The following is a 24,911-nucleotide window of genomic DNA, read 5'->3' on the forward strand; positions in this document are numbered from 1 at the left end:
AGTCATTATTTTACTCTATAACAATCGAAGTTAGCTCCATAGTGCCTTAGTTCTGTTAACCTCGTTATGTGGGTGAGATTTGGATGCACCAAGCCAATCAATTTAGTTTTTATTTTTTTCCATCCCTGCTACTCAAACGCGGCACCCAAAACAATTTCAATTCTGAATTTCTTCTTTTAAACTCAATATTTTATTCTTGAATGTTAACGCATAACGAAGATTTATAATTAAATTCATTAGCACATGGCATATAGTCTTATTGAGTGGTGGGTTGCACATACGTTCCAAAGGCAACTTTTGAATGTCAAAATGAAACGAATTTTGAGTGTCGGAAAGTAAAATGACTTTTGAATTACAAAGAGTAAAGTAAAATCGTAATCGAGTACAAGAACATAACTAAATGTAAACCTAATATAATTTGGGTGGTAATTTCACATGACTTTTCTCATATGTTCATGTATTTTTTAATATTCCGGTTGATCACCGCCGTTGAATAAGTTCCGCGATAGAGTGCTCTTGCTCGAAGCCCAAATAACAATCCGAAACTAAAATCAATTTCATCCCCTGGAAAACACGGTAAAATAATGTTATACAAGCAAACCAAGACATTGAAATCGAAATTGAAATCAAAATCGACAGTTGGATATTCGGTAACGATGAATTATTTGCCCGGGTTTAGTCACTCGTAATAACAAACGGAATGTCAGATATTCGATAAAGGAGGGAGAGTTTAACCGCGTACCTGGATATTATTTGGAGCTGCTGGTAACTCCATGTGAGTAACCAAGTGATCTGAGAAGGATACCCTCTTCAGAGCATATAATTCAGATGTTGAGGTGTTCCCAAGGACCAACCACCACGCTTCGTTTTTCACCTGTCAAAGAAATCCGAAGCTTAATTTCGTTTCTCGTTATCGGTTTAGAACAAGGAGAACAATTTTACGGTTTTACCTTAGGAAATCGCGGGGTAAACGCTCTTGATTTGTTTTGCCTGTAATTGGTCTTAACCAATCTGATGTTTAAAGAGTGAGACTTTCCGCTGTCCTTTTCCTGAATTCTTAACTTCATTTCGATGCGGGGAAAATGCTGCAGATCCTAGAACAACAAAAAAATTGCAGATGTTAAGCTACCGGAATCAGTTGGCATGCCTGGCAGCGAATAATAGTGAACAAAAAACGACTTGTGTCTCAATAACCTAACCGACCCACTCCAAAAGCCATCCGGTCATGTTACATCTTGACCGTGGGTGGGTTTGCTATGTGTCAGCTATCTTTGAAGTCCGTACCTGAAAAAACTTTGAAGCCGGGAAGTTTCCGATCATGGTCTGCAAAGTTGCCTTGGGGAGATTCAGTAGTTGCTGCACGCTGAATATTCCTCTTTTGCTTAGTGAGTCGGCGAGTTCAACATTCATGCATGGCATCATCCACAAGGAAGAATCCTTATCAAACCATAAACCCTGAAACGACACAAAAGATAACAGAAGAGGCTAGGCATCAAACTTTACTTTTTTGAGAAACAAATCATCCGAGTCAAATCAGTTAACGTTTAACTAATCAACTGATATGCTGGCCGTACAACGTCATAATATGAACCAGGCAAAATGCTAAGCTGCGGTCCTTTTTCTAGGCAGGTACTTTTATTCGTTTTACAATAAAAGTCGGAATGGTAACCACTAGGAGTTTACCTGCATGACCATTTGCAGAAGATGCATGCAAGTAACTGAGCTTGAAAGCCACCCGCTGTTGGCACATATATCTATCATGGCCTGGATGACCCGTATACTTTGATCCAGTACCGACTTCAAGTCTGTGACGTAATCACTGATTGGTAATTCTAACTGCGAGAAATGTGCCTGAATGCAGAATTCATGCATGGTAAGAGAAACAATGAGAGAACTAAAAGAAAACGACGGAACGTTCTTATTATGAACATATTGTTGAAGATAACTCTGACCTGAAACAGAAGATTGGCTTTGACATGTGGATCATCTAACCGGTCCTTGTCCACTCTATATCGAACTCTCTCAGCCAACGCTCCATTGTAATTCTCCTATTATTTATACATAGTTAAGACGAAGATCTCATATTCTTTTACTAAATAAATTTTAATTGGCGCTGACTTGCAATAACATGGGTAGGACTATTGTCCCAAAAAGTTTTGGATCCAACACAGAACTTAATATCTTGTGTGGTATAGGAAGAATATCATATGTTAGCAAATTTGTACGAAAGAAGGATTCCATATGACTGCTAATTTTTTATATTCCTTGCAGTGCTAAATTTTTCAATTTTTTTTTTTCAAATAGCCACCGCTGGTATATTTAGTCGGTCAAGTATGTGCCTCTTTACTAATCCAAAAAGAAAGAAAGTACCCAAGACCTTAGACTAATTACCTCATTGTGCCGCACAGGAAGTTCGTTATATTCAGAAGCAGCCGATAGGATATGCAAGAACACCTATAGGAAATAGCCTTCCATAAGCATAACAGCATAAAAATGTATAAGTGAGAAAAGGACTACCAGATAACTCAAGAACCATATCTTACTTCAAGCGACGTATCTGAACTTATGTTTGAACCAAACATTGATACAGTCATGTAGCTAAGGTAATACTGGGATGCTATTGAACCCAGCATCGTTGGCTCCACACTGTCTTCATTCATCTCGATGCATCCACTGTCTTCGAGATCCTCAAATGTGTTCTGCACTAGCCTGTCAAAAACAATAGTAAGTAGTGAAAGCAATGGCACTGGAAGAGAATGATAAAAGAAAAAGAATCGATGAGAATTGGACATTTTATTACCTAGACAAGTAAGAATTTACAACTTCAGCTTCAGCATTGTCCAAGCCATAGTAAGCTGGATTAAACATCTGTAGCAAATGCAATGCGTTCACAACTTTTATGTCAAAAAAATGATAGGTGTAGAATATTCAAAAATAAAAAATAATCTGATTCCCTTTCTTTCTATATTTTTATTCTCTCTAGTTATGTGACCAAAACCATACCAGTCTACGGTATAAATATGTCCAGGTAAGATAATGCAGCGCATCCTCTTTATGGCAAATTGTGCCAGAAACTATCTCAGCGTTGATGTGATTATGCAACTGTTCCCTCAGACTACTCTCGACGGGAAATGGTTCATATAAGAACTGCAATTCATTAAACCACATATTATTCCAGCACCCTGTGAAGGATGACATTCAACTAACTATATAAAGTCACGACTTCAAATTAACCTTTTTATAGAAGCTCTTTTTGGGTTCATGAACAAGAATGACTGCTTTCCCATGCTGATCAAATTGTGGCCGGCCAGCACGACCCATCATTTGCAAGATATCTGTGATTGGAAAATCAACATATCTTTTTGCTTTCCCATCATAATATTCTGTTCCCTGCAAGAGAATTAATGGCATTATGTAAATGAAAGATCTAGGAAGAACAGCTGATGCAACAGATACCTGCAAAAAATTTAATTCTAGGAACAACTGTAAAAGCCTACCACAAATTTTGCCTTTACCTTAATGATGACTAGATGAGCTGGAAGGTTTACACCCCATGCCAATGTGCTCGTACAAACCAATACCTATAATTTGATGGACAATGCCTAATCAGTATAAAGAGTAAGATATTTTTCTTCCTAATATTCTCTTTCTGTACTGTGTCTATCAGGAAAGATATGTGATTTGTCAGGTAAAGAGAATTGCCTGAATCTTGTTGTTTGCAAAAAGCTCTTCAACTAGAGATCTATCCCTGTCATTCAGACCAGCGTGATGTAATCCAATGCCAAATTGCAAGGTGTGCCTAAGGTTATTATCAGTGACCTGAGAAAGCACCATCTGCAGGTCGTCTTCTGGCATACTAAGAAACTGCCTTGGATGTTCATCTGAAGCTGCAAACTTCAATTACAGAAAAGCAATAAAAACAATAATAATTAGTCACAGTTAGGGAATGCTTCATTTTCCCAACATGACTTCGGATCCTACCTGAATGAGGTCCAATGCAGTAAGCCTTGTCTGTCGACGAGAAGAAACAAATATTAAAACTGGTTTTGTAGGTGAGTGGGTGCATATCGCAGCGTATGCTGGTTTGTTCATGCTATTCATCCTTGGGCAATAGAACTTTCCAGGGTATCCCTGTTCATAAACTGACATATTAGTGCTATGAAGTAAACATATATAAGGCCCTTATCTGCTTTCATCTCAACAACAAAAAAACATAAACAAGGAGACAACTCTATATTCTACCTCATTTAGTGCGCATAGTCACTAGCATAATAAAAGATCAGCTAATATACATAGATCAAAAGGAAAACAGTATAGTTGTAGTTACATATCCAATTTTAAATACCCTTATAGTTCTAGCAGCACAGGTGTATCTAATACCTTCTCCCCCTCTTTTGTAAAAAAAAAAAAAAAGAAAGACAAACATACTTTATTTAAACCATTGAGAGACAATACAATTACTTAGGAGGACTAAGGGACCAGTGAGATACAAATCGAACAGCGAATATTGATGCAGAAGATTGCAGACCTAGATATGTAATCTCACAATTACCTATGCATTTAAAAACAACTACCATACCATTAACGGTTGTATAAAACCAAAACAAGTATTATAAACTTAATATCATAGACAAGAAAACAAGAGATAACCGAGATGCTGTAACAAAGTCGCTTGCAAATTGAAGGAGGCCCATATTCCAATATTCCCCAGGAAAAGTTACTGACAAATCACTTCCAAAGTAGAGCAGAAAGATCAAACATGAAACCATAATCCATTTGAAACACTAAATTTACTACCTGGATATGAACTTCAAGAGGTACAGGTCTCACGCTTGGTTTAAAATTGAAGAGCCCAATTTCCCCAACACCCAACCAATCAGCCAAATCCCTACATAATTGAAACGGCAAAAGAATATTCAAAACATAATATGTTGATCAAGGAGAAAGGGAAAAAAAAAGCAATTCACGTGCGCTATTTCCACAAAAAGAGCATAGAGGATGACATTTACTCAATTGTTTAAAAGCAGTACAACTGAAACATGCCCGAGAATACTGATAATATGACAACAATTTAAAATATATTCAGATAAATAATGCAAAAGGGAGGGTTGCATCTAGTGATCTGCAAACATTACATCAAAGGATCCAACCCGATACCAAATGCACATACATGCCAGGTAAAAACTTGCAAAAAAAGAAGAAAAAAGACTTTAGGACTTGGATGTGAGATCCACTGCAGGATCCTAGGAACAAAGATGCACACAGACGTACCCTGCATTTGCTAAAGCTGTAGAAAGGCCTACAAATCGTACTTCACGCTCTGTCTGTGATGATATGTATCTCATCCTTGACACAATAACCTGGAACATAAATTTGCAAGCTCAAACCAAGTCCAACTACCTTTTCCCCAAGAAAAATCATATGGTCATCTGAAGAAAAGTGTCAACACACACAGACGAAGACATATACTGGCAAGTTTCCATCAAAGCATGATAATAAGCAAGTTCATTTCTCTTATATGTCAAATTTTTTTATTTTTCACAACTAACCAGGAGCACAAAACTTTTCTATATATACCTCAAGGATGGGTCCACGGTCAGCTCCCAACAAGTGAATTTCATCCATGATCATAAGCCCAACCTACTGATGAAACATCCATTAATGCATAGCATGCAAAATGACATACATGTGTAGAAAAATTATGTACACAAATAAAGTAGAAATCCAATTAACTAAATAAACTAGTTCCTTCTTGGAGAAGGGGGGAAAATATTGATACACGTGAGTGAACGCACCTTCTTAACATAGTCTCGACTATGCCAATTACGGCTGATACCATCCCACTTCTCAGGAGTAGATATTATGATATCCGCTGACATAATGGCCATCATATCTGGAGTATAATCACCAGTCATTTCAACCTGACAACAACACAGAGTTATTACCAGTACCACATATTATGGTTTACTTATAGCTATGAGGGGAAAAAATTCACCATCTCTTTCCCTAGCTGAGAGACAAGGCGTCTTTTCCAATCATTCATTCTTTCCCGAACAATAGCCTTCAAAGGTGCTATGTAAATGACCTACAGTCAACAGTTCATAGTATACTTTAGCATAAAAGCAGCATTGAAATACACAAACCTAATAAGTGCAATCCTGCCCAGATCAGCACCCGTAGGTGCTATCTTCCACAAAAAACCCAATGCCCTTTCTCATTTTGCATTTCTTTCAGGACAAATCTATTTCTATTCTGTGATTAGGAAATGTCAACGAGATACCTTCATATCAGGCTGGGTATTGAAGAGACGAAGCATAGCAAGCTCGGCAGATATAGTTTTCCCACTTCCAGTGGGAGCTCCTAACAAAACATTATTGTCTGTGTGATACAAGACATGGAAAGTCTGCCCAATTCCAAAAAAAAACATTTAACTCACTGAATGTGATGGATATTGTCCGGGAAAAAAAAAAGAGGAAAAAAACCACAATAAAGGTGTAAAATCACTGAAACCTGTGTTTGTATCGGATTAAAGTGTGAGAATCTGTACAATGCTTCGTATGAATTGTTGCCAAGTGAAGTCACAGGGAGAGGCTTCAAATCTAGCAGTTCTGTATGTGAAGTATGAGCCTGAAGAAACAAGACTTGTCTGATCAGACAAAGCTTTTGGCAGGAGCACCTCGTTGGCCTTTATGAAAATAAAAATAAAAGTTCGACCATATACCCTTATAATAAACATGGAAAACAAGTACCTCTGGCAGTGCTAGATTCTGGAAAGATATGGTGTAGAAAGCCTCTGAACGCAACCAAGAATCCGAAACAGCACGGATATAATACTGTGGTGGATGTGGCTCAAATATTGGCACAGTAAAAGAAAGCTTCTGAGGTTCCCCCTTAGCCATCCGCTTTGTCAGAGTAAATAGCTCTGAATGGTAGATGTGGTCATTCTCCGAATCCTTTAATATAGTCAAACATCATGCAAATTATAGTTTTATATGGGGAAAAAATTTTTGGTCCTTAAGCATGACTAGTATAAGAGCCTATGACCCATAGAAAATTAACAAGAAATTGGAAACCATGTCAGCACCTCAACGAGAATCCACCAACGTTGGGATGTGCCATGAAAACGATCTTTCCATATGAAGTCTGGTGTAATAAGTAAATCCACCTGAAAATTAAAAAATACATAAATAGGTGTTCAAAACAAAATTATTGAATGATTAATCAGACAAGAAACATTTAGTGAGATGGAAATTACTATAAAACAAATTAAGGTTCACCATGGTAAGTTACCTTTAAAACAGTTCTGGTGATTGGACTCACAGTTGCTGACAACTGGATCCATGGAAAATATCCCAAATATTGCTTGACCAACTTCAATCACCCAAAAGAAAACAAGGAAAGAAAGGGTTAAACAAATTTCCTATTGTTTGACATACCCCATACCAAAGTGAAGTTTAAGGCACTACAATAATGACAATATACCCTTCCTCCAGGCCCATAGCGAATCAATGCTCCAATGTCTTTTTCCTCCATCTCATATAGGCGATCTAAGTCAGCCTCTTGTTCTTCAAGCTTTCGCAGTATCTGTATGAATAAAATATATTGTCAAACAATGGACTACACTTTGAGAAATTAATAGGAGAAAAGTATCATGTACAAACCTCTCCTGAAAGATCCTTGTCAAATTGTCTGAGAGGATGCTGATGGGGCCAAACTTGGCGATCCACAGCCTTACAATAGTCCAACATGAACAACGACATCTCAGACCAGCCTTTTCGTAAGCAAATCTCAAATAAAGCCCGCATAATGCGTGCCAAGCTTGCACTTATATATGCAGCATCAGAAACCAAGGAAAAGGTATCGATTGAGCCACGAGATATGTACAACTGCAAAACACATAAGCCATATATTGGTCAACAAATATTTCCCTTTTTGTAAAATTTTAGCTAATATTTGGTAGCAGTAGCTGAGCACAAAGCAACCTGAATGAGAATGGAAATCTTTCCATGTTTATTTGAAGGACCCCCCTTAACTTCTAAAGGGCATGATGATCGCACCAACGCCTCAAGTTCATGCTGTTCCTCATCTCGAACAACAATATTTTCAAATTCTGAGGAGTGGGCTACCATATCAATTACCTGAAGGAACAGAAAAAGCAGCACCAGCCAAATCAAACAAAATAATAATTATTAGAAGGGAACTCCTTATTACGAGAAGGGAGCTATTTGACACTCCAAAGTAGTCATCCTGCAGTCTTCATAGTACAAAGATGGATGGAAGAGTGCATGATGACTATTTTTTAGTGCTGCTAACAATTCTCTTACAAGAAAATAAAAAGTGAGAAACATATTTCAAGGCTGCGTTGAGATGGACGTCTCAAATAGGAAGCAAATTGGAAATACAAATGAAATAGTACACAAAACAATAACCTCAGTCTCATTCATGTGGCGTCTCAAACATTCATTGTACGTTTCAACACTTGAGTATTGAATATAAAAGTGGCTTGCAATTCGACCAAGTTCTGTACAATAAAAGTTGCCACTTTTTTCATCAAATCGCATCATTTTTGCTTTGTCCAGGGAACGTGCAGCATCTGCAATCAGAGATCTTTGCTTCAAGCCCAAGGAAGGATCTGCAACAACCTGCAAAATGCAGAAGAAAATGTCAATACCCGAAACAAGCAAATACAAATATCTAACCCATAAGCACTGATAAAGTCCAGTAGGTTTTCGAGAATAAACAATAAAGTCAGGCTGCCAGTCAAGAAAATGTTCAACAAAGATCAACTGGTAAATCATATAGGTAAAGTCAATCAATACAATACCTCATCCCACCCGATACCGTACACCAAAGGGTTCAGCCTCATTCTTATAAAAAGGTATGTATATCCAAGCCATGCACAAGCTTCCTTGACATTGGTGACAGTACCAAGTGCCACCTCTGCATTTAAATTGTCTTTCAAGGAACTAATAAACTGCAAACATAGAAGGAAATTACAAGAGCCATAAGAAAAAGTGAATCATCTCAGCATAACTTGGATAAATTCAAATAGACAAACATGCAAAACCCAAAGTTTATTACGCGCAAGGACATCATATTGCCATTGTACGCCATTGTATAACGTAAAACTCAAGTATGTGGAGAACTCTTAAGTGCAGCATGTCAATGCATAATGAAGTACCCTAAGGCACATCCAAATCAATGATACCCTGTCCCACAAGTTAGTTGCAGTTCCAGATCTACTAAGGTGACTGATAAAACCTTGTCCAACAAATTAGTTTCACTTTCAGATCTACTAGAGCTGACTTATAAGCAATGTTTATAATAAACAATCAAACAATCACAGATTCAAAACCACCTAAAACTCATCCGAAAATGTTTTACACACGGTGTTACCAAGATTCTGTCTCTAGACCCATCCAAATTATTTTGTTACAGAAAATCAGTACACTTCACAAGACACATTAGAAATTCTCACCCACTGACTGACCTGGATATATACATATCATAATGTTCTAGTGTCTTAAACTACACTAGTACCTGACTTTCTATAGGAAGTTGACTTGTCAGCAACCGAAGATAGTAGGCCAGTTTGTCGTGAGACGTAATTATAATGCCTTCACCACTTTTGTCGAATTGAGGTCTCCCAGCACGCCCAAAGATCTAAAGAAATTATCATGAGAACAAAAAAAAAATGGAAATCATATGATAAAGTTTGCTTGAGATGTATTTACAAGAGAAACACTTTGAATCTAACCTGCATAACATCTAGCATGCCCAGGTCTTTCCACCCACCAGCCTTTGGATCATACAATTGAGTCCCCTGAAGAAAATGCCACACTTTATATATATGTATACATATATATATTATAATCTTTTTAGGGAACAGGAAGTAAAATAAAGGAGAAAGAACATTAAACTGTCTAATTAAAGTACATTCTGTCACATCTTATCTTAAAAAAATTAAAGTATCAAGTTTTAAGCCGCACAAATAAACTATACTTTCAGAAGTCTGCACAAACCTTTATCACAACAGTGTGAGCTGGTAGATTTACACCCCATGCCAAAGTTGCTGTACAAACAAGCACCTAAAACAGAAAACAACATATCTAAAAAAACAATTTCAGCCAAATATAGAAGCGACGGTATGAAGGATAACTAGATGATTTCTACCTTCAATAGTCCATCAGAGAAAAGGCGCTCAGTCAGACCTCTATCAGACCGTAACATCCCAGCATGATGAACTCCAACTCCAAATTCAAAAAGTGCAACAAGATCTTTGTTTCTGGACTTCTTAACATCCCTCTGAAATTCATTAAATGGTACCTCTATCATAAATAAATAAAAGGTATGATATTAATAATAAGATCCAGAAAACAAAATAAATCTTTTCTTGCCTGAACCAATGAAAACTGTGGGTGTTCATCGTTCTTGAAAAGATCCAGTCCTTCAAACTTGCGAGCAAGTTCAACCTGTAAAATTGTAATATAATTGGTAAATAGCGAAGCCAGAGCATAACACACCTCATAAAATTGACAGTAAAGAATTATAAATTTCGAACCAAGTCCATCTTTCTTTGATAAACAACATTGGTTATTGCATTATATGACTTTAAATGTCACAAACAGATTTTATCCTTTTAGATATGTATTAGCGCATGTACAATTGCATCCTTTCAACTTATACCAACATGCCTTTATTAATTCATTGTTGAACCAGACCAATAATATTAACTACAAAACCTAAAAACAATGTAGGACAAATGGCACAATATCAAGCCAGTTCCTATGACTAAAATGAAGCTTGCAAGGATTCATACTGGTCTAGCTGATGCAATTGCATTAACAACCAAGCTTTCTCATTGGCGAAGTTGGCATAACTAGTTTATTATTCACACTTCAAAAAGAATTTCAAGCCAAATAGAAAGGCCACAAAATTCAGATGGATTATGAGGAGGGTATACCAATTTCTGAGCTGTTTTTGCTGTGTCCTTTCGAGAATGAACGAATACCATTGCCTGATACCCTTGCCTGAGTGATTCAACAACCTGGCAGAAAAAGTATCAATCAGTTAATAACTATTCCAATGCACACATTACAGAAAGGAGAGCCAATCAAGAAGAAATACCTTCTTGTAGCATATCTCATTCATTAATTCATTTCGGGCTGCAAAGTTCTGCTCACTAATACCAATATACTGCTGTGCAAGGGGCACAGGACGATAACTAGCATCAAAAAAGAAGAGTCCTGCATCTGGATTCACTCTCAGAAACTGTGCAACCTGAGTGATTAAAAAGAATTACCATATCCACATTAAGAAATAAATATGAGGCTTTAAATTATGGCATTTAAATTCCAATCAATAGTTCAATACAGATCATAAATATCAAAAACTGGCCAAGAAACCTCCAAATAGTTGGGTAGAGTGGCTGAAAGGCCAACAATGCGTATCATCGTCTGTGTAGATTCCACCTGCCAAGCACACCAAACAACAAACCAAAAGACAAAAACAAAAAACATAAGCAACTAAATCAACAATCAGATAACCAATTAAGTAACATGTAACATCTGATAAACATTTATAAAAATAAACATCCTGCTATTACATAACATTTCAAAAACAATAATCATCTTTGCATGCAGTGCCTTCAATAAGAATTTGATGTATACTTCCTTTTAAAAGGGAAAATTTAACGAATGACTTGTTGATGAATACGCCTTCAAGTCTATATATATATTTTTTTTAACGAATGACTTGTTGATGAATACGCCTTCAAGTCTATTTATAAGTTATAACTACTACGTTGGTAACATTGTTGGCCAATTCCCTAACAGCTAAAGTTTTTTGACTTTCAATGGTTTGTATAAAGTTGAGGAAAGTCGGGTCAACAACTCTCACCCTCACACCCGCACTTATTTACTAATTTGCAAGGTGTATCTCTTTGTCTGCATCTTCACATGAAAAATGAATCTGCAAGTTAAGAATAAGTTTAGTACATTGTTGGCTCATTCCTTTAGCTCAAGTCTTTTGGGTCCATTAGCTGTCTAACTATAACAACTCCCCTACTGTATAATCAGAACCAGTTGTGTAAACTCATAACTATGTTGGCGGAAAAAAAAAAAATTTTTGCCTTTATCACAATATACAACAAACATCAAATTATTGTATGAATTCAATTTCAAATTATGGTAAATGACTAAGGGAACCCGATTTTCCATAAGAAGATGAAGACTAAGAGCAACAAGAAACAGATAGGATCTCTCCTAGGATCTCTCCAGCTTTCATAAGCATAATTTGAAACTGTACAGATGTTATCAATTAATCTAAATGGTGTGAGTTATTTCACATCAATAAGCCAAGAGCACTAATGACTCACTAAAAGTTTACCTGGCGCAAAGTCCGAGCAACTAGTGCCTCAATTACAGGGCCCCTGTCATCATTCAATAGATGCACTTCATCAATAATTAAAAGCTTCACGAGCATTGAAAGTGCCATGTCACTGCTCTTGCGAGTAATGACATCCCATTTTTCAGGTGTAGTAACTATCATCTGAATAACAAGAAAGTAGAGACGATAAGTTTTTTTTCCCTTTTTAAAGGGAACAGTATAGGAGCAACAACAGCATATTGAGCACGCAAAATTTGATAAAAAGTGACCTGAGTTTCTTCAAGTTCATTCTTAGATAGTTGCATGTCGCCGGTGAGTTCTTTCACAGTCATATTCAATGGAGATAAGCGATGGCTAAAGGTTGATGTGACTTCTGAAGCTAATGCCTAAAAAAGAAATGGTAATAAGTAACAAGCCACTATTTCAATGCCCAACAGGGAAAAAAAGTAAAGAAAAAGGAAGGGAGTAACATAGGGTAGATACCTTCATAGGTGCAACATAAACTATTTTAAATTCATCTTTATGCAAGTAACCATCTTTGAAGTGCTGTCCAATCTGCACCATATGACTAGTCTAGTCACTATCTAAATATCAAAATAGATCATATACTACTGAATGCTAAATAAAGAAAAGTACAGAAAAAGAGCTTCTTAGGTTGAATTCAATCCTATAAGTAGCAGCACCATAACATAAAAGGAGTTAATTAACTAAGACAGCAAAAAGTTTAGTTTCCTTGCTTTTGTTTTGCAAGGTGGTATCCTTCAAAACATTAACCTCCTACAAAAATATAAGTAGCACTTCCTAGGTCATAGGACATTACAACAAGTTAACTCATACATAATATAAAACCAATTGTGTGAATCTGTGCTCAACTCCAAGTAGTATGAGAAAAGTATGATTGTCAAAAAGAACAGAGAACCAGGAATTCTCAATCATTGGCAATTTGGCATACCTCATGTAGAATAGAAATCATAGCTATGTTCGTCTTACCAGCTCCTGTTGGAGCACAAACCTGCAAGCAAATCGAAATCACATTGAAGCATATCATACACACTTTCACAGGAAAGGTTTGGTATTCACATAGTCAACAGAAATAACAACTTACTAGTATATTTTCATTAGTGTTATAAACAGTATGAAATATGATGCTCTGAATACGGTTCAAAGATTTGTATCCCCGAAAAGCAGCTTGAGCAAATTCATCTAACTCTGTTATGTCAATCTGAGAACAGATGATAATAAACAAAAAATTCCATACAAAAGGAAAGATGTCAAGGCCAGTAGATGATAAAAGAAATGGAAAGTAATGACAATCCTGTTTGCTAAACCACCAGTAAATGCACAAAAATTATGGCTGCTTGCCAGTGAACTCCAATAGCATCACAAACTTCCTATGGAAAAATATATTCATACATTATCTTATAGCTACAAAGCATTTCATGGTCAATATAATTCTCCAAGAGAAAGTAATATCCAAAGGTTTATACATGTCACATACATTCTATCCAATCGTTTCCCCTGCTAACACTTCATATGAAAAAGAAATATGATAAATGTAGCAAAATGAAGAATGCTTCCGGTAAGTTTATTTCCCTGGGAGGGGTAATAAGGGATACATCTATAAGCTAGCTACCACCCGTTAGGTCAGTCCATTTATAAGTGCTTGCCCAAATACCAACATAAGGTTTACTTTGATTTCATCTTTTAAGATGATAGATTAAAAAAATAAATAAAAGTAAATCCTTTATAGTTGACTGCCTTGAAGGAGAAAGAGTGCCAATGTTCTCTAAGAAGAACCTGTTCTTAATTTTAGCTTGTATTCTGCTTGTGCTTTCTTCAGGTGTTGTTCGACAAACATACCAAGTCCTATTCTCTATTCATCGGGGAAAGGGAAAAAACAGGTCTAGTACTTAGTTCTCTGAGAGCAGCTAGTACCTAAAATAATATAGGAGACTCCCTAACTTATTATCCACTTGTGCGTCTCCAAAAGGTTCCTATTAGTCATCTCCAATTAACAAATTTATGTAAAGAATTGAGAACCGGTGTATATAGTTTTAAAATGACAAACATGAAATAAAATTATCAGAAAAGTTAATTGTTACCAGCTTTTCTCCTGGTTTCATTTGTGCTGTTGGTGTTGGGGGAATAATGACTTCCTCATACCCCTTATGATGCTTCCTCACTGTTCCTTGAGGAAGAGCACTAACTGCTAAAGAGTGAGCTTCACCGTACCCTAAGAGACCATCAACAGGTTTTTTTCTTTCACTTGCTTGTACTAGAGAAGAAAAATTTACACCAGCCAGATCACTATCAGCGCCATATTCTGTTCCTCGTCTTTGTCGCTTTTCCTCTTTGCGCCGAAGTTTATCAATTTGCCGTTCAGATTCTGTTTGAACAGTAACCTGAAGACAGAAGTGGAATGCTTGATGCCATATGTAGCCTTTTGATTTATGTGTTAATGAGAACAAATTTATACAGAATCAGTTCTACCTGTGTGCCATAACTAGGCATACGTGGTTGAGAGCTTGAAGATAATTTATCAGATTTCAGTCCCAGTAGCCCTTGATGGATGGCATCAACAAGTTCCTTTCGATGCTGTGAGAAACATAAAAACAAAAATCAAAACAGAAACTTTAGCTGTAAATTCATGAAATATTAAATCTGGAATAGACTTCTCTAAGAAATATCCATCAAATATGTATATTAGATGGCCAGAGAAACAATTGTATCCTACATCTGAAATGTGGTATGCTGTTACAAAAAAGGGGAATCAAATTTGTATTTAAAGAACAAATATATTTATAAAAGACGGTGCCACTTCTTCAAACAAAGATCATGATGACACATGTTAGGAAAGAGTACTGGGGAAGCAGATTTTTGTGTTGTCTGTGCATGTGTGTTGGTAGTGTTTTAGGAGGACACTGTAAAGAGTATCTAAGACTAGCTCAACAAAGTAGTAGAATGTTTTTATTCTTACTGATATGAGGTCTTGGACAGTTTCAAACGCACTATCCCCAACAAGATCTAACAAGTCACCTGCTATCTTCATTAAGAAAAAGATCTCATGATTAGTATGAATTAAATTTAGTTGCCTACAAAAGCGCAAGAGTGAAGCCCGTTACAATAAAAGTAGATGAACTATTAATGAATACCTCATCACCAGATTTGTCAGAGTCAAGAACCCGACAGATGGCCATAGCCAATTCATCTCCAGAAAGCTGTGAAGTACTTTTTGTTATTATCCGATCACATGCATCTTGTAACCAACTCAAGTTGAAGCTTTGTCCATTGGAAGTAGGTTGATGATCATTCAAGTCATTGCGACTATATAATCCTTCATAATATGATGTAGAAGAAGTGCTTTCCTCACCCAATAGCTCCCCATCCTCCAAAGAAACATCCACCAGAAACCGAGCTGGTGCATGGAAAACAAGGTCAGCGCCAAATTCTGCATTGTCATCAGTCCCACTTACAGGGTTTTCTGGAAGCGCAGTCCCCCCATCACTAGACTGCATCCCACAAAGTCTCTGGGCAAGGGAGACAACTTTCCGCATGTTAGCATCCGAAACGGCTTGACCAAGTAAGTTTTGCACTTCCAGCCTGCATTTCAAATATTAGAGGATAAAATCAAAATTCTAGAAACTTTGTTTTCTTTTGGTCGATAATCATAGTTAAAATTTCATATACAATCTCTAACCACGCATAATAAATTAATCAAATTGCGATGGATACTCATTTGACACAATCCCCTGCATTCCTTAATTTGCTTCTATATGAATGTAAGGCAATTGTGAGCATCTTGTATAAATATGTTCCGAATTAGTTTCATCCGTCAATGAGTAAATCAGGCCTACAAATGTTCAGTTTCGTAGATAAAGAAACTTAATAAATAGTAATGGACTATGAATAACTTGTTCGTTGTGTTCCTGGAGGCCAGAACACAAGGGAGCACCCACTTGTAATACTATATTTACTAATTTAACTTCTATCTGATTAAAATGAACATTAAGGATTGGAAAGCAGAATTCTTACTTTTCCCTAGCAATAATTGTTTCAACATTGGCTTCCTCCGCTGGCGAGCTGAAAAGGCGATACATAGCCAGTGCCACCTCACGAAACTCTTCAGAGGAAACTTCTCCATCTATCAATTCAACCACTGCTCCGACAAACTGCTTGTACGCTTGCCGCACTTCAACCGAAGCTGCTCCACAAATTTCCAGTTTATTTAATATATCAAATACGGTGTGCTATGTCCACAATCACACTACAGGAAAGTTGTCAACATTACCTTCTTCCCATCTATGAACTATCTTCCTAGCAAGTTCCGACTCATCAACTGAGCTTGAAGACCTACACCGGATAAGTCCGAAAATCCAAATATTATTTCGGAATTAATCGGTCAAGAACAACTAATCAGGAACCATAAACAGCTTCACTAGTAAAAATTAGCACAAAATTCACGTCCCCAGCAGCGCATTACTCCTCCATTTAATCACTAAGATCCTAATACACACAGAAAATACATAGATATTGAAATTCGATTAATTCGTCCTAATTTCTCCATTAAATCTTCAATCAAGCTAAAGCTAAATTGCATCAAGCTCGTTCCAGGGGGAAACTTTGGCATTCCATTCCAACTCCTATCTCATATCAACAAACTCATATCAATTTTCTAAGCATCCTACTTGCATTTCCTACACTTTCTCGGCAACCAAACAGATAATAACAGTAAAAAAAAAGTGAGAATTGTTGAGAGAAAATACTGGGGCGGTTTGTGGCGGCTCTGGAGGAGGATCTTCCGCTGCAAATAGGCCTGATCGACGTCAAAGGGCTCTCTGAGAGAGCTGGTCAGCCGCGGAAGTTGAACCAACATCTTTCCGGATTCTTCTTCTTCTTCTTCTTCCGCTTGACGAAATGAAGTTTTTCGGTGCTGGGGGAGCTTGAGGGCGTCTGGATTTTTTCGCACGAAAAGATTTCGGGTCAAGTAAATTAAGCGACCCGCATGTATACGGGTCTGACCTGGTTTTGGTATTTTAAGTTTGGGCCCGATCATATTGGGTTCGTAAGTGATATTTTACGGGCCGAAGCGAATTAACCGTTGGAATGACGGGCCGGATTGCATAAAGTAGTAGGTATGAGCCATATCATTTGGTCATGAAAGTTCAACATATAGACGGGAATTTCACACATAACACGTTAACACTACCCAAACAAACATGTGGATGGTAATGTGATTAAATTGAGCGCAGTCATTTTTGTGTTGAAATCGTATTCGCGTTGCAATCGTGTCAACCTGTTTAACTCGAAAATGTTGGCTCGTATCCAAATCAAATCAATAGCCATGGAAGAGGACACATCTCATTGCACTCGAATTCAAATTTTATTTGATGTTACGGTAATTTAAAATATCATTTATTCAACTCGAGTGAAAAAATAACTCATAACAACCTAGTATATTTTTTTATAATTAAATCTCCGTCTTATCCCAATTCTCTTTAACACATGCATTTCGAGTTTAACTTTTCCTTTTTTTTAATATAAATTAGTGTAAAATATTTATATTAAAATAATAATAAAAATGATCTCAATCATTCCCTCTCACTTTCTTTTGCCAACGTACGTATAACACATGAGATGTTCCACACCACATTACTACACTACAAAAAGATGATGTATCGACTGATGATCAAACAACAGCCGTTGTTGGCTTAAGATTCATGAATTATATTCATTCATCACACATCGTGTCAGAAATTATTTTAAATATTTTTATTTAAAATTAAATATAAATAGTTCTTGACAAAATTTGATAGCACAATATACGATAAACAGACATGATTTACGGATCTACAAGATTCTCACCAAAAGGATCCAAAGAGGATCCAATTGGAAAAAGAATGAGGATCCCGATGATCCTAACATTGTGCTATTTCATCGTACATCGTGCGGTAAAAAATTATTTTAAATATTTTTATTTAAAATTAAACACAAACAATATTTGACGAAAACTGACCGTACGATATACGATGAACGAACACGATATGAGGATCCCCTGGATCCCTCACAAAGAGGATCCGAAGAGGATCCTCATTCCTTGTAGTTGTTATAGTCCCCATGACATGAAACCAGTTTGATTTTTAACAATGGCTCATTTAAAAATATTTTTAAAATCGTCAAAAGTGCTTTTATGCAAGATTAATATTTAGTAAAAATACAAAATAAATTATTCCTACAATAAGTACATAATTGATATTTATTACATGACTGGTGCTTCTTGCATGAAAAACTTGAAGTATTTCATACAATAAGCACATAACTAATACTTTTTACTTGAAGAACTTTAAACACTTTTGAAACTCAAAATTATATTTTCAAAAAACTCTTATAATTATAAAAGCGCTTCTAAATAAGCTCTTACTTATTACAATTAACACAGAACGACATGGTGACGTATAATCCGCGATAGGTAATTGCTTTCGGTACAAACCAAGAAATGAACAGTGTTAAAAATTGTGCACATAACGAGATAGAGAAGAAAAAAAGAAAAGGCACCCGGAAGCCGACAGCCACTATCACCGCGCACCGTCAACATCACCAAGTTTTTTCATTTTTATTTATTTTTTTGTGTATCTAGATATTTACCCACATTTCCTGTTTTCCCACACCCTCATCCCACTTCTCACTCTCTCTCTCTCTCTCTCTCTCTCTCTAGATTCAACTGGAGCTAGCTTGCTTTGAGCTCCATTGTTAACTTACCACACACTACTCTCTCTCTCTCTCTCTTCAACCATGGCTGCCCTAGCTTTTGCAGCTCTGCTTCTTTTAGCCATGGCTGGCCAGTCAAGTAAGAACACATATATATATTTTCCATATAATTTTTTTAGTGAAATGGGTCTTTTTTTTCAACACCATATTTTCCATACTTAACTAATCAAGCCTATAAAAAAAAAATTTTTTTAAATACCATTTTTCCTTACTAGTTATGTGTTCATTTTCCTTCTTCTTTTTTTTTTTTTCTAATTTCTAATTTGTATTTATGTTAAAAGATTTCATATTTCTCTTAAAGTTTGCATTTTTGGGGTTCTTTTTTCAGAAAAAGAAAAATAGATCTGATCTTTGATCTTTGATCTTCCTGCCATGTATAAACTCACCCCTTTTAATATTTTGAGCATCTGATTTATTTATTTATTTGTGGGAATTATATTTGTATAGGTGCAAATTGGTGTGTTTGCAAAGATGGAGACCCTACGGCCCTGCAGAGGGCACTGGACTATGCCTGTGGAGCTGGGGCAGATTGCAACCCCATAAAACCCAATGGAGTTTGCTACAACCCCAACACTATCAAAGCTCACTGCAGCTATGCTGTCAACAGCTATTTCCAGAAGAAGGGCCAATCCACTGGCACTTGTGACTTTTCTGGCACTGCAACCGCTACCGCCTCTGATCCCAGTAAGTCCCCAAATCCTTCTCTTTTGGGTTCATTTTTTGTTAAATTTTGGGTTCATTTTTTTGGGTGTGGATCAGTTAGATTAAAGGTGGCAACTTTCTTTTACCATTCCATGGTGTTTTTACAGGCTCAAATGGTTGTACTTACCCTGCCAGTGCCAGGTATGGTTAATTTGAACCAATTTTGTCCCCCATTTTTCTTGGATTTTATTTGGTTTTTTGTTATCTTTTTTGGTTAATTATTTCTGCTTGAATCTTTTGAATGCCATCAAGTTTGCACTCCACGGTCCTCAGAGTTTACTCTTTGGATTTCAAATTTTAGGGCTAAGCTTAAGTAGTGAATTGGGATTGCTGCTTTAGGGCAGATCTTAAGTAGAAATGCAGGAAAAGCACTTTTCTTAAAAGACAAAAATGTGATTTGAAGGGACAAAGAGTTACCATACTCCATATATTAAGTTTGCAGTAAAAAACTTGGGTTAATTTTGTTTTCTGCTGTCTACTGTTTTCTTTGTGAGTATTTTTAATACGGAAAATGTTTTTTTATCCTCTTCTGCATTCCGCAGATTCTCGTTTGCTTTATTTAACTATAAAAATAAATATAAGCCCTTGCCGAAATCGTTTTCCTTTCATTGTAATAACTCATATTATCCAACACCCTCCTTTTTCTTTTTTGCTTTGATCAATCTAAATTATCTAATTGGTCTATTTTTTTAATATTTTCGACTGGTGTTCAAATTTGCATCATGATTTCCTGACTCCTTTATTGGTAGTGGAGCTCAGTAAATTTCGGAAAACGAACCTCTCCGAAACCTTTTTCTAGGGATTTGGGAGATATCGTGATCAAAATCGTTTATTTGAGTATCAGTTTTTATTAGATATTATTTATATTTAATTTTAAATTTTAAATTTCAAATGATTTCTAATCATGAACGATATACGATGAACGATATCACGGCATCTCTCGGATCTCCAAAAATCCTTTTCCGTAAATTTTGCCAAAGAATTGGGATCCAATGCATTTTTTACCCCAAAAGGGGGTAAAGTGGTTAAATTGTGTTGAAATTAACAGTAAAAAGGGTAAAAAACATGTTGTCACAGTCACAGGATGACATCTGTCCCTTGTTATGCAAAGCCAACATCTTTTTGGCTTTAGGCGCCGTGCACTGCCATGCATGGTCTGTGATCAGGGTCAGAATTCAAAAGTAACGGCCACAAAAAACCGTGGTGAGAGTTTTTGTCCACATTTGTGATGGGCAGATTTTGTCCGTCACGGAAAGCACAGTACCGCGTACATGGTGGGACAATATATATTCTGAGGATTCAAAAGCTACATCATAGGATGCTCAATCTCTTTGAGATCTGAGCCAGCTTTTCTGTAGTTTTGTTTTCTCGACTTTAATCCCACTTCACCGTTTTTTGGTAGGACTAATCTAAACTCGGTTTGGGTTTTGGTTTTGTTTTGTTTTTGTTTTTGTTTTTCTTGCTGTTTTTACTAGATAAGTGGCGAATGACTTTCATACACCCCTCGGGATGCCGCTATGGTGTCTTGGGCTAGTGTTATGTGTACTATGACTATTATCCGAGAGGGACTAACATGCCGCTATGGCGTCTTGGGCTAGTGTTATGCGTACTATGACTAATTATCCGAGAGGGACTTACATGTGCCGCCTCGGACGCCACCAATAATACAATGCCACTTTTCATACATTCCTCAGGATGCCACTATGGCGTCCCGGGCTAGTGTCATGCGTATTATGACTATTATCCGAGAGGGACTTATATGCGCCGCCTCGGACGCCACCTATAAATACAATGCCGTGTGAATCGCATGTAGTTATCCACTTGGATAAGTCATAAAACTCGTGCATTACTCTTCCTATCTTTTCTTTTACCTCTGATGCATCTCATTCAACTGTAAAAGATTTCTAATTTTTAATTAGTATGTTAACTAATTGTTCATTCAAAAGCTTTCCCAAAAGGGCTTTAGATTAGATGCTAATGTACTTTAAACTACTTTTGTTTAAAAGTAGTGTCATGCTCGTTCCTCCTCATACATTAGTGGATTTGGAGAGATGGGGCCTACTATAGTATATATGAGTGATTAATTGATAATTATTAATTATCGCCTCCTAAACAAGGAGAATTTTTTCAGTATACCGGAAATACGACATGGTACACCAAGTATCATATACTCAATGACTTGGAACCGGCATGAATTTAAAATCAGCTTACACGATGTTACATGCCTAAATATGCTCCGAAAAACATATGTTCGCTTTAAGATGCAAACATTCCTGTTGTTCTTGGCTATCGGATTGAACTTTTAAAAATCTTCGTGACGTTGTAGCATTGCACAAATAGTTCATTGGCTTCGTATTCGAAGGACAACTTTGAATAGTTATTGATCTTTCGGAACTTTTTTTTGAATAAAGATCAAAGCTTGCGTTTCCAGCATCTCTCTCTAGCTCCAAGGTTGACTGCTTTTGCAATATCGTAGGTCCTACGCAGCACAAAGCTTATCTCGAATAGTGCTGTGTAGGACCTACGATAAGCTTTACTATGCACGGTCTCTGTTCAGCCACTGCGTAACCATGTGGGAGCGTAAATTTTCTTGTAAAATCATAAACTTGTTTATCTTCCATAATTTTTTGTTTTGTATGTTCTCAGTCTGTATGCTTCACATGATCATATGCTTGCAGCTTCCGTTCTGGCATTTCTAGGTTTTGTGTTTGGTGTGTTAAATATTGTTTCTTCTTTGTCCTTCAGCTCATCAGGAACTACTCCGACGACACCATCCACGGGAACCGGCACAACCCCAACCACGGGCACTACCCCATCCACCGGCACTCCCCCATCCACCGGCACTACCCCATCCACCGGCACAACCCCATCCACCGGCACAACTCCTACCACCGGGACAACTCCTACCACCGGGACAACCCCCACAACCGGGACAACCCCCACAACCGGCACAACACCCACAACCGGCACAACACCTACAGGCACCACCCCGTACACATCGACTCCTGGAGTACTAGGAGGCATTGGCACCGGCGTAGGGCCATCGGGAGCTGGCATCACCACGGACGACAGCGGTGGGATTAGATCTGTTGACACTGCTAGTTTGTTTTCTTCTCTCCTAACCCTGTTCTTCTCAGGCTTGATGCTTTGGTGGGGCTAAAAAGGAATTTAGAGGGTGTGAGGAGGAGGAAGATGGGGGTAGGATGTGCCATTATCGAACATCTTAGGGGACATCCTTGCTAAGTTTTTTGTATTTTTGTATCTTCATTGCCCTTCTAAGTTAATTAAGTTACCGTATTATGTGGGAAAAAAGCAGCTGTGGGGAAAAGCAGATGGGCTTTTGATTCCTTTTGGGTGCTGTGAAGCATCTCTCTCTCTCTCTGTTTTTTCCTTTGTACAATAGATTTAGATCTAATCTGAGAGTGTACTAGCTAGTCTCTTTTAATTCGATGAGTATTTCATGGTTTCGTTTACTGAGTCACTTCTCCTTGCAAACAAATCATAGATCGACTCGCGCTTGTTGTTTTGCGTTTACTAAGCATCCACGCGTTAGATTGGTTCGCTTGTGTGAGTAAGAGTGACTTGTTGCATGTTTCAATCAATGTTCGTCGTAAGAACAACTATACCTTTAGATGCATTTTTGTGAATCTGAGTAATGGTTGCTAGCTATATTTTTACCATTTAGTATTACGGTTTATTGATATTCCTTTTCACTTGTAAGTGAGAGGTCTTAAGTTCGATCCTCTTCATTCTGAGGCTAAACTTATCCCCTCTCCCTTAGTATAGTAATATCGTTTGTTTAAAAAAATTTGATTAGGTGCAGCAAAACCTCGTGAAATTAAAGGTTGGGAGCAACTATTATTCGAGTTTACGAGTGAAAAATGTATTTTGGAGTATAGTTCACATATCAAAACGTCTATACAATCATAAATTGTAGTTGAAAAATATTGTTTATTGAATTTTTTTCTTTTTTTAGCCTTAATGAATTGTATTCCCTAGATATAATTTAGGAAATTTTCATGAAAAAGGCTTGGACTAAGTTTATTTTAATAAAAATCAAGTTATAACTTTATTTAATTAAAAAAAAACTTAAATTTTAGTGAAAAACCCTTAAATTTTAATAAAAATGACAAAATAACTTAAATTTTAATGAAAAAGACATAATTTTAATATTTAAAAAAAATCTAACACGCATATCACAGCGCCCTCACACAATATGAAATTTAACGATACTACACTCACTGTTTATGAAATTTAACGGTGCTACACTGTTTATAAAATTTAACGGTACTACACTGTTTATGAAATTGTACGGTACTACATTCTTCTCTCTCCTCTTCTTGAATTTTCTTGGCGCATTCTCACCTTCCAAACACATTTCTTCTTCTAATTTTCTTCGATACTCATCAAATTTTCTCTATATCTCTTCAATTTCTTAACTTTCTACACCAATTACTTAATTTTCTTCTATTGTCTGCCCATCTGCGGCTTCCTCTTCTCCTCCATGTACAATCTTAACTTTCTACACCACGTGTTATTATGTAAGTGGTGGGAAATTTTAATTTTTTAACACAAAAATCTCACCACTTGTACATAGACATGGTGTATCACTCCGTGTTCTAGGCACATTGAAAAATCTCTCGTCATTTTAACAACTATTGGGAAACAACACCACAAAAATAAAATGGGAAAATGTAATTCAATTTGAAGTCTTTCTCTTATCCTATGCAAAAAATAAAAAAATAATAATAATGGCTTAATGTTAGCTGACAATGGGGAGAAAACATAGTGGAAATGGGAGGTGGAGAGGGGTGTGCGCGCCAAAGCATGTGGTGTTTTTTATTTTTTTTTTATTTTGTTTCTTATAATTAAATAAAGTTAGTGGATAATTTTTTTATTGAAATGCAAAGATTTTAAGTCATTTTCATTAATTTTCCTTAAAATTTATAAGGCGCCAAGTATTTTATTTCTTTCACATGTACCTGAAAACTCAAAAGACGTGTCATCAATTCTAAAAACAAAATCACTGTCCCAAATAATTGTAGAGAAATATTTTA

At 36.7% G+C, this 24,911-nt stretch overlaps 2 protein-coding genes across 2 annotated transcripts; one reads left to right on the forward strand and one right to left on the reverse strand.

Moving 5' to 3' along the window:
- Positions 1–319: 319 nt before the first annotated feature.
- LOC103437877 (DExH-box ATP-dependent RNA helicase DExH14) lies at positions 320–17,361 on the reverse strand. Its single transcript, XM_008376391.4, has 49 exons — positions 17,151–17,361; positions 16,676–16,737; positions 16,420–16,588; positions 15,540–15,987; positions 15,365–15,430; positions 14,878–14,982; positions 14,490–14,789; positions 13,493–13,609; positions 13,340–13,399; positions 12,871–12,942; positions 12,657–12,773; positions 12,388–12,549; positions 11,406–11,471; positions 11,128–11,280; positions 10,964–11,047; positions 10,398–10,472; positions 10,174–10,305; positions 10,023–10,088; positions 9,758–9,823; positions 9,541–9,663; positions 8,825–8,974; positions 8,430–8,642; positions 7,983–8,138; positions 7,662–7,886; positions 7,483–7,584; positions 7,291–7,371; positions 7,085–7,165; positions 6,750–6,953; positions 6,511–6,627; positions 6,281–6,403; positions 5,996–6,085; positions 5,796–5,921; positions 5,578–5,640; positions 5,272–5,360; positions 4,798–4,888; positions 3,982–4,131; positions 3,703–3,894; positions 3,516–3,581; positions 3,235–3,390; positions 3,004–3,147; positions 2,801–2,868; positions 2,544–2,709; positions 2,392–2,454; positions 1,953–2,048; positions 1,684–1,851; positions 1,285–1,455; positions 951–1,094; positions 743–874; positions 320–564 (listed from the first exon to the last, which is right to left on the reverse strand). Exons 1-49 carry the CDS (start codon positions 17,258–17,260, stop codon positions 481–483), a joined length of 6,264 nt encoding a protein of 2,087 aa, XP_008374613.3. The 5' UTR covers positions 17,261–17,361; the 3' UTR covers positions 320–480.
- A 1,590-nt stretch (positions 17,362–18,951) lies between these two features.
- Positions 18,952–23,321, forward strand: LOC103437878 (PLASMODESMATA CALLOSE-BINDING PROTEIN 3-like). The gene is made up of 4 exons (XM_008376392.4): positions 18,952–19,231; positions 19,600–19,836; positions 19,962–19,995; positions 22,600–23,321. The coding sequence occupies exons 1-4, from the start codon at positions 19,177–19,179 to the stop codon at positions 23,012–23,014; spliced, it is 741 nt and encodes a 246-aa protein (XP_008374614.1). The 5' UTR covers positions 18,952–19,176; the 3' UTR covers positions 23,015–23,321.
- Positions 23,322–24,911: the final 1,590 nt, after the last annotated feature.

Source organism: Malus domestica, chromosome 06, assembly GCF_042453785.1.
Source record: "Malus domestica chromosome 06, GDT2T_hap1".
NCBI lineage: Eukaryota > Viridiplantae > Streptophyta > Magnoliopsida > Rosales > Rosaceae > Malus > Malus domestica.